General features: G+C 37.3%; 1 protein-coding gene across 1 annotated transcript in view; it reads left to right on the top strand.

The window, feature by feature from the left end:
* LOC100741041 (probable peroxisomal acyl-coenzyme A oxidase 1) overlaps positions 1-11054 on the top strand; it is a 28371-nt gene extending 17317 nt beyond the window's left edge. The window contains exon 11 of the mRNA XM_033323796.1: positions 10757-11054. Coding sequence (XP_033179687.1) covers positions 10757-11039 — 283 coding nt within the window. The 3' untranslated portion in view covers positions 11040-11054. The remainder of the gene's footprint in view (positions 1-10756) is intronic.
* Positions 11055-11099: the final 45 nt, after the last annotated feature.

The following is an 11099-nucleotide window of genomic DNA, read 5'->3' as shown; positions in this document are numbered from 1 at the left end:
TAAACAAGATGGTCACAGATTCTAAAAGTTTCTCAAGTAAATTTAATCTTGCACTTCTGCCTTAGACCGAACTAGGCCATGGAACGTTTCTCAGGGGTTTGGAAACTACTGCAACGTACGATCCGGAAACGAAAGAGTTTGTTTTGAATAGTCCAACTTTGACGTCCTACAAATGGTGGCCAGGTGGACGTAAGTATATTGCAATTGTTTGACATAATAATAATGTTGTTAACTAAAACAGTATGATTTATTTACAATTAAAATTTTCAGCGGGTCACACTGCAAACCATGCAATAGTCGTTGCGCAATTATACACCCAGGGAGAATGTAGGGGAATTCATCTGTTTGTTGTACAGTTAAGAGACGTGGAGACACACGAACCTTTAAAGGGTACACAAATAAATGTCTTAATCTTTTGTAATTAATTATATATTATATTGCAATGTGTAGAAAAGAGAACAAACTGTTCACATTATCAAACAACAATTATGAAATCGAACAACTTTCTTGTTTATAATTTGCTGAACAATAGATATAGCAAACAGTAAATTTAATCTGTATGTAATTCTTAGGCATTATAATTGGAGAAATTGGTACAAAATTGGGGATGAACGGCGTTAACAATGGGTTTCTCGGATTTCGTGACTTTAGGATACCACGGGAGAATATGTTGATGAAGAATTCCAAGGTAAATTTTCATAAAATTGCTGTAAGAAGTGCAATATCATGTGGTGATTGTGAACTTGAAAGGAAAATTATGTTCGTAATCTGTATAAACAGAACTGTTCAGACATCGTAATAATCATTAGAACTAATTGTAAAGTTACATTTCTTGTTGTAGGTACTAGAGGATGGAACATACATAAAATCTATGAATGATAAGTTAACGTACGGTACGATGGTGTTCGTTCGAGTAATGTTGCTGCAGGACCTCCTATACTATTTAATGAAAGCTGTTACTATTGCGGTTCGATACAGCGTAGTAAGACGTCAAGGTCAAATAAATCCGGAGTATGTTGTGTTAAAAACAATTTCCAGTAACATCGACTACCCTATGTCTGTTTATTAAAAAATGCCTCCATTGGAAATGTTTCTTTTAATTAAAATTAAATCTCTCCTGCTGATACCAAATTAGTATTTGTTTTATTCTTTCCTTTTAGACAACCAGAGGTACAGATTCTCGATTACGTAACGCAACAACACAAAATCTTCCCTCATATTGCCACATGTTTCGCAATAAAAGTTACTGTCATTTGGGTGTGGCGTATGTATAATACGGTACGAAGTCAATCACATCAGGCTGATTATGGAAAACTACCGTAGGTTGATACCTTTATACTCTCTATGGTAATATACTTTTCTTCATATTTCTAGCTCTAATAATTTCTTTTGTCAGCAATCTGCCAACACTCCACGGAGTAGCGACCGCAGTCTGTACTTAAGAGGAGGAAAATACAGTCTAACTTTTGCAAACAGCTAGGTACCTCGTAAAATCATGGAAACAAGCTATGAATGGCGAACCATTGCCAGAATCTGTAGAGTATCTTAATGAAGCAGTAAAAGGAGTAAAGCATCGTCCTTGGAGTAACGATTTGGAATGTCTGATTGATGCTTATAACGCCGTAGCTGCTGGGTATACTGCTTCTGAATACATTAAACATTGCTAAATAATTACATAGTCAATAATTCATGATCGTTTGTTGCAAGAAGTCACGGAGGCTCCTCTGAATCGTGAAATTGTGAAGATGTCTTTTGAAAAATACTTTAAACCATTCTTTAGGAGTAATGCATAGTGCAATTTTTTACGTTTTGAAAGAAATTCATAAAACAATATTTCCAACTAGAATTCTTCCCTTCGAAAAATGTTTTCATATGCGTTTAAACGATTAATCATATTGTTTGTTGAGTATCGATTTATAAGATACAAAAAAGATACAAAGAATGTAACGTATCACGTGTGCAATATCGATGAGAAATAAATGTACGCGTTCATTTGCTTATTTTACTAAAAGTTAATGCATAACAAAGAAGAGGTGGAGCAAACGGAGAGGTGGTAGGAATTATGGGGGGAAAAAAAGAATGATAGGCAGAGGAGGAAGAAAGGGAGTTAAATTGGAGGGAAATATAGTAGGTGTAGCGAGGAAAATAGAGACGTAATGCTCGTAAAGGAAGGAACAGAGCGGGAGGGGATGATAACATCCCACCCTTGCAGGATTCCACGCCGAAGGACGGCCCTGCGCCGCCCTGAGTGATCATAGGGGCCGACACACCTAGGAGGATCTGGATCTCCTCGGCCCAGGGGATAGCGTTGAGAGGGGTGGTTCCTCCCAAGGCCCGAACTAAGGAACGACTGCCTCAAACAGGAGAAGATGCAGGAGTGCTCCGGCGGTAATTCGAAGGAGGTCCCGGGGCATCCCAGCTGAGCGTCAGGCGGTCCACTTTGGCGTTTGAGTCCAACACTACCCCGCCGCTTCCCAGAAGAGCGATGGGGGTGTCTATGAGGATTTCTCCACGTATGAAGAAAGAAGCGAGGAAAATGGAGAGGGGCAAAGCAGATGATTAGGATGAAGTTCGGAACAAATATTGAAATTTGGATGAAGTGGGAACAAAGAAATAAATTGCTGAACAGTTTCTGGAAAGAGAAGGGTTGACAAATATTGTCAATTGTGTCAGTGATTAAAAAGAGAAGGAAAAGAAAGTATGTAATTATCGAGAATGGACTGTTCAAAGTGCACTTGAAATTTTAATGGCGAAGAGGTTGGCGGAGATAGAGGAGGAAGGAATGACGATATACAGTCAAACAGATTTCAGTAAGAAGAATTGGCGATGTTTAAATAGTCCACTTGTTAGTTCATATGCAAGTATTTGGGTGAATCTATACATGAGTATGTCTCTTGAACTTACATTTGGCCTTAGTTCCAGTAAAAAGATTCATACTGTACTAAGAGTTACTGAAGTAAAGTGTGAAGTACGCGCTGATCGAAAGATCGAAAGAAATATACACAAAGTGAAGCAGTGTGGAAAGGAAGGTAAGAGAAATTTTCTGTACAGAGAGTAGGTTCGGGCGGTATTGCCCATTGAATCTGTTGTTCTTCAACCTGCTGATAATGTGGTGAGGTTCCTGAGGTGAGTGATGGGGAATGGGTTTATCACGTAGAAGATACAAGAAATCACGAAATCAATAGATCACTGGCGATCCCCTCGTGTCGTAGTTCGAACGTTTTGTAAGTGAGTTTTGTGTTAACGGTTCAAAATTTTCCAATGGAGTGTGCTCAGTGCGGATTCTGGGTAAATTTGTGTGCTAGGGTTTCAGCTCTCTGCAGGGGTTGTCGCCGGGTGTCATGACGTCGGGGTATATGATGAGTGAGGAGATGAAGAGATCTAAGATGAGGTTAAAAGGGCGTAGGTTAGGGTTAGGTTTAACACGTTGACGCCGGCGCCGATATTAACGGTTCTTTCTGTGAGGCGGCGCCTGTCTGCACAGTCTGCTTCGAGGGGCGGCGCAGCGCCAGATTACACTGTTCAACACGATCGCAATTTTTCAACATTGATCTCAATTTATAGCAAAGTTACAAAAGCTATCCTGTTGGGTTCAATGAATTTCATGGACTTCAACTAATACATCGATATACAATAATTTGGCAATATCAATTTGCATATAACTATAAATTTTAAGTAAAGCTGACGGGACTAGCTTTGGACCAGCTAATTTTGGAGTACTCTTTTCGATTTTTCTCAAAAAGTAGAGGTCTGACGCGAATTCTGACCATCGCACGCAATTCTGTGAACATTTTTCTATAAGAAATTTCCTGCTATTCCTGCTATTTCCTGCAGTCGTACCAAGGGCCCGCGAGTAAAACGAGACGGCGGTGTAAGCAATGTTATAAACGCATTTGTGGAATAAAAGGTAGAGAGTATGCCGCGAATAAAGCCAAAAAAGTAACATCATATTATGATCGATGTAAGGACCAGCCGGCATTCTGTCTAACATGTTTTAAAAAATTGCATGAAAAAAGCAAATAATTATGCTAAGTTTATAATAATGACTTGTTATGTTTTTACTATTGAACGTCTGTTTATAATGTTGAGATAAAATAACATAAAGCTACTTTGCCTTGCCTATTTTGTGAAATACAAGTATGACCCACCGTGACGCACCCCGCCTCACGGAACAGACACGTGTGAGCCACCGGTGGTACACGTCGGCGTCAATGTGTCAAGAAGAGAGTACAACGTAGTAGTAGAGGAAGTAAAGTGGTCAGGAAGATGTTCACAAGGGATATAACCTAACAAACAGGAAGATGGTACCCCGCTGGGGGTCGCCACCCACATGTTATATTATTATACCACTAAGCTATAATATTTTACCAAATGTCCTACTGGACAAATTGTAAAATTTAAATAAATAAATAAAAAAGAAAGGAAGGTGTTGAGATAGGCGAAGGGAAGGGAAAGAATGGAGGAAGAACTGTCTGGGTGGGAGAAATGAAGCAAAAAGTTTAGGGAAGGAGGAGGAATGAGAGCTGGGGAGGAAGAGGAATTTAAGAGGGTAGAGGGATGTAAGGAGAAGAAACAGGCGGAAGAAAGAGATAAGAAGATCAGATATTGGAGATTGAACTGATGCTATAAGCTGGTAAGTGTGGGAGAGTTACCTCAGTACCTAAGGAAAGGAGGGAGGGAGAATAAATGGAGACACGTGGTAAGATTCAGCTTTAGGAATGAGTTGTAGGATGCAAGGTACTGGAAGGAGGAAAAAAGAAAATTGTGCGAGAAATAGGGGGGGGGGGGGGGAGTGGTCACCTGAGTGCTAAATATGTCGGGGCGAGTGTGGAAGAGATGAAGAGGAGGAAAAGGACTGGCAGGGAAGGATAAGGCTAATGATGATGATAAGAATAATGATATTAGGGATGGAGGGAAATGAGGAGGCGTGGATGAAGGATTGAGAGTAAGAGCAGGAGTTAAAACCTGGTAAAATCATAGATACAAGCTATTGATGCAAAGATCTGTAGAATATCTCAATGACGCAGTAAAAATCGCGGCGATGTAGAGCATGCTGTCTCTATATATATGAAATATTAATGAATAGTAAATGAAGAAGGTACGATACTAAAAAACTAGAATAAAAAGTAGTAGAGTTAAACAATAACGATTAACGCCAACATTAATAAATATTAAATCAGATAATAAAATACAATGTAATAAAATATAAAATTGAAGAGATTAGATCAGTAATAGGATCAATGTGTATCCGTAGTGTCATATGTATCGAAAATAGTAATAACAAAGTTCACAACCATGACGTAACACTGTATATTTATATACGAAGCTGTGAGTTTCCGTAGCACATTAAGACAGATAAGTGCGGTAACACGTTTAACTTTTCCATATAGACGGTAATTTGTATCATATGAAGCAACAAAGAATGGCCGTGCACAAAGATCTACAATATGAACGAAATAGGTGTACGTTTGATCCTGTGGAAGTTACCTATTTTCTCGATGGTAGTCCAGAAAAAACGAAGCAACGCCGTTATCGAGGTATAGTTGGAATTCCTTGTCTTTAAATTATAGCAATTAGAGAAACATTCTTCGCAAAAAATTCACATTATCGGGTTGGAAAATGCTAAAAAAATGCGAAAAAAGATGTGTTCGGTCAGTGAAGTTGGTAATGAAACGAACGAAGTTAATATTAACTTAACTTTAATATTTCGTATTAGAAATATAAATAAATCTCTGTGACTTTTGATCACCTACGCCGCGTGATTAAACGATAGCGCGCTCCGTAAATTTAAAGGATTTAAAGATTTTTATTATATTTATGTCATAAGTTGAGCAAAAAAGGATCTTATATATTTTATTTATTATTTATTTATTTATTTATTTATTTATTTATTTATTTATTTATTTATTCTTAGTCCATACGTTTCGGCTTTGGACGACTTTCGATTTACATCTCTTATATAATACCTTTACATATATTTCTCTGACTCTAATACTTCTATAATTATATACAACTGCTTATACCTATCTATTGCACCTTACTTGATTTATCTCTATGTACTAACTTATAATTAAGACTTATAACTAAGTGCTCATTTCGTCTTTGGCTTTTGCTTCCATGCTGTGCTCCCTTCCTGTCGTTCCTCTGCTTCTTCTGCTACTCTTCTCTTCTCTATTATCGCTTTCAGTTCTGCCAGTCCTTCTCCCGTCCCATTTAATATTTCTACCATGTTCCTTGCTCCTCCTGTTATCTCACATTCCTTTAATATGTGTTTCAAGTCCTCCTCTCCTTTTTTGCATAATCTGCATCCTCCTTCCAGTGTTCCCTTGCCCTGGTTTCGTTACCACATCTAAATCTTGCTACCATACCTCTGTCCTTCCATTTCATCTTTCCTTCTAGATACTTTGGTAGCCCTTCTTTTGCTATGTTTCTGTAATATCTGTTGTACTTAGATTCCCTTATCCTTTTCTCCCTCTCCTCTGTTTCTTTCTTCCCTCTTTCTTCTATGATTTGGTTAGCTGTCATCCTTTCTTGTCTATCTCCTGCCTCTCCACTTGTGTCCTTCCCTCTCTCGTCTCCTCTAACCTCATCTTTCTTTTCCTTGCTCTTTTCCCTTCTTGGTCCTTTCCCCAATTCCTTTCTCTCTCCTTTATACACTCCTTTACTAATTCCTTCTTCGATTCTAAGACTTTCTCCTCATACCTTACTGCTCATTTCAGTGCCTTTTCTCTTATTTCCTCTATCTTGCACTCCTCTCTCAGAATGTAATTCGGCGTTGTTGTGTCTAAGCCTAGAATCCATCTTACGCATCTGCTTTTTATCCTGTTCAGTCTCTCCTCTACGTTCCATCCCCACACCTCCGCTCCAAACAGCGCTACGCTCTCTACCAGTGCTCCGAACATCCTCATTCTCCTCTTGTAGTCCTTTTTAGTAGTCCTTTGTAGCCCTTTAGTAGTCCCCTTGTAGTCCTACGTTACATGTCTTCTTCATCGCAATTGTTACCCTCTTTTTTCTGTCTTGAATATGCTTCTCATCACTGCCATTTTTCAGCAGTATGTACCCTAAATACCTTATTTCGTCCACTTCTTCTAGTTCTTGCTCACCCCATCGCCATTTCCTTTGTCTCCTATTGTTCCTTCTCTTTTCAGACACTACTACTTTCGTCTTTTCCGTACTCAATTCCAGTTCCACTTCCTTTAGAAATGTTTTAAATCTCTTCATCATTTCCTTTAACTCCTCTTCTCTGTCAGCTATGAATACAACGTCATCTGCATATGATAGTGACCATACCTTTCTGTCTCCTACCACTATACCTCCTACTTGATCATTCCTTATTTCCTCTTGCAGCCCTGTCACATAGATGTTAAATAGTATTGGGCTCAGCGGGCACCCTTGTCTCACTGTCCAAAACTCTTCTGTGTTATGGATCTTATATATTTTTAGACGTTCTAAGTAAGCATATTTATTACATAAAAATTATGAAACTATTAAATTTTCTGGGATGTGCTATCATTTTGCCGTGTAATCTGTAATTGTAACTAAAATCTGCGATAAAATTTGCTCACATTATTACCAAATAATTTATCGATGACTTTGTCAACTTGCATGAATGTTTATTTTCAGAACAATATTTTTCGGATGTTCTGGCGTTAAAAGAAGATATGTCAATGAGATATAAGAGCCATAAAGAAGTATATGAAGATTCTCTACGAATTATCCGAGATGTTCTTTCCAAAATTAAAAAATTACAACTCTCGAAAATGGAGGAATATGAGTTTGTTCTGTAAGATTTTCACATAACTTTTCACGGAGAAAAAACATTCCGTTCTTTCTTCTTAGAGGGAAACGAATACGCAAATGTTTCCACCTACATTAAATTCCATTGAATATGAGGATAATTATATTAACAAATAAATACGACTTTTCCTACATTATTTGGATATTCTCCTTCAATTTTAAGAAATAGTAGTATTCTCTCGGTTACCTGGTAACATAGTAACAACATATAGTAATTTTGCAGGAGCATCTTCACGGCAAGACTTGGATCTGCACTGTTCCAAGATGGAAATCCAGTGATCCTGCATTATGCTATGTTTCTACCCGCTCTTATTGTATTTTATTCTACTAGTGTTTCCATTTTTCTATTTTCTTTTTCATTATTTTATATGTGCTTATATATGACAATTTTTATTTTCAGAACAATATTTTTTGGATGATCTGGCATTAAAAGAAAATGTAGCAATGAAATATAAGAGTCATAAAGAAATATATGAAGATTCTTTACAAATTGCCTGCAATGTTCTTCAAAAAGTTAGAGAATTGCAATGCTCAGGAAAAGAAGATATTGATCTTCTCTTGTAAGCATTTTAAAGTTCATCTCATGGAAACTGTTACATAACCAAGCAAGTTCCAACATTTCTTATGTGACAAAAGAAATATTCCTACATTTTTAGATAAAACGAAATATGCAATGTCATATTTCTCAATGTTATGGAATAAGGGGATAATTATACTAAAGATTAAATTAGCTTCTTTCTATATCATTTAGATATTTTCTTTCAGTGTTAAAGGATAATAGGACTTCCTTGGTTATACAATAGCAAAAACAGAAAACATCCTCAATGTAGTACCTTTGCAGACATATCTTTGGAGCAAGACTTGGGTCTGCACTGTTCGAAGGTGGAAATCCGTTGGTCCTGCATTATGCTATGTTTCTACCCTCTATTCTGGGACAAGCAAATTCTGAACAGCAAGCATATTGGATAAACAGAGCTTGGGCTGGCGATGTTATAGGAACATATGCGCAGGTAATACGCAAGGGAGAACATTCTTTTTAAACAGGATGGTCACAGATTCTAAAAGTTTCTCAAGTAAATTTAATCTTGCACTTCTGCCTTAGACCGAACTAGGCCATGGAACGTTTCTCAGGGGTTTGGAAACTACTGCAACGTACGATCCGGAAACGAAAGAGTTTGTTTTGAACAGTCCAACTTTGACGTCCTACAAATGGTGGCCAGGTGGACGTAAGTATATTGTAATTGTTTAACATAATAATAATGTTGTTCACTAAAACAGTATGATTTATTTACAATAAAATTTTCAGTGGGTCACACTGCAAACCATGCAATAGTCGTTGCGCAATTATACACCCAGGGAGAATGTAGGGGAATTCATCCATTTATTGTACAATTAAGAGATGTGGAGACACACGAACCTTTGAAGGGTATACAATAATATTATTTAATCGTTTATGATTTGTTATAAAAAAATTATTCACGTTATCAAATAACAATGATTAAATAAAACAGCTTTCTTCTTTATTATTATTCTCTAATAGTAGATGAAGGAAAGAGCGAAATTAATCTGTGTTTGATTTTTAGACATTATAATTGGTGAGATTGGTAGAAAGTTAGGAATGAACACTGCGAACAATGGATTTCTCGGATTTCGTAACTTTAGAATACCACGGGAGAATATGTTGATGAAAAATTCTAAGGTACGGTAAAAGTTTCTACAAGAAAAGCAAATAGTCCTACTTTTCATCGGCGAAATTGTACCGTTCCACTTGATGATACCAATAACGATAGTTAATAAGTAAAAGACTAGGGAAATTTTGCAAAGGATGGCTCAATTCAATCTTGATTAATCGATGAATATTTGCATTTTTGATAAATCATTTTCTTGTTGCGCTGAACATGGAAGAAAAATTATGTCTGCCATCTCGGTAGATGGAACAGTACAGATGTCATAATTGCTATAAAAATCGTAGGTGCTGGAAGATGGAACATACGTAAAATCTACAAATGACAAGTTAACGTACGGTACGATGGTGTTCGTTCGAGTAATGTTGCTGCAGGACCTCCTACACTATTTAATGAAAGCTGTTACTATTGCGGTTCGATACAGCGTAGTAAGACGTCAAGGTCAAATAAATCCGGAGTATGTTTTGTTAAAAACAATTTCCAGTAACATCGACTGCCCTATGTCTCTTTATTAAAAAATGTCTCCATTGCAAATGTTACTTTTAATTAAAATTAAATCTCTCCTGCTGATACCAAATTATTCCTTGCCTTTCTCTTTTTTTTAGACAACCAGAGCTGCAGATTATCGATTACGTTACGCAACAATACAAAATTTTCCCTCATATTGCCACATGTTTCGCGATACACGTTACTGCTAGTTGGGTTTTGGATATGTATTATACGGTACAAAGTCAATTGCACCAGGCTAATTATGAAAAACTACCGGAGGTTGGTACCTTTATACCCTTTATAGTAATATACTTTACTTCATATTTTTAGCTCTATTAATTTCTTTTGCAGTTGCATTCATTGTCATGTTGCTTAAAAGCAGTTGTATCTGCAGATACAGCAGCTGGAATAGAGCAACTTCGGTTATCTTGTGGTGGACATGGATACATGACTGTCAGCAATCTGCCAACACTTTACGGATTAGCGACCGCAGTTTGTACTTACGAAGGGGAAAATACAGTCCTACTTTTGCAAACAGCTAGGTACCTAGTAAAATCATGGAAACAAGCTACGAATGGTGAACCACTGCCAGAATCTGTAGAATATCTTAACGAAGCAGCAAAAGGAGTAAAACATCGTCCTTGGAGTAACGATTTGGAACGTCTGATTGATGCCTATGACGCGGTAGCCGCAGGGTATACTGCTTCTGAATACATTAAATATTGCTGAATAATTGCATAGACATTCACCAGAATGTTTACGATAATAAGAATATTATTTCGTAGATCTATTCGTTTAGCAGCAGAACATTTGGATCGCAGAATACGTGACGGAGTTCCGATGGAGGAGGCGTGGAACCAAACGGGCACCGAACTAACTCAGTGTGCGGAAGCTCACGCTCGAGTCTTCATGGTAAAAACATTTGCAAAAGCTGTTAAACAGTTAAACTCGAAGTCTGAAGAATTTCGTCAAGTAATGTTTCAACTCTGCGAACTGTATATCGTATATTGGGCTTTGAGGAACGTTGGTAATTTTCTTCGGGTGAGTATTGATTTTTTTCGAAACTAATCACGGAGAACTACGAAAGAAGAAAAAATTTATTACTATATGCTGTAGGATAATTTGAAT

The sequence above is a fragment of the Bombus impatiens genome, unplaced genomic scaffold (genome assembly GCF_000188095.3).
Source record: "Bombus impatiens unplaced genomic scaffold, BIMP_2.2 scf_1274, whole genome shotgun sequence".
In the NCBI taxonomy this organism is placed as follows: domain Eukaryota; kingdom Metazoa; phylum Arthropoda; class Insecta; order Hymenoptera; family Apidae; genus Bombus; species Bombus impatiens.
Note: the sequence above shows the minus strand (reverse complement) of the source record. Positions and strands in the feature narration are given on the sequence as shown.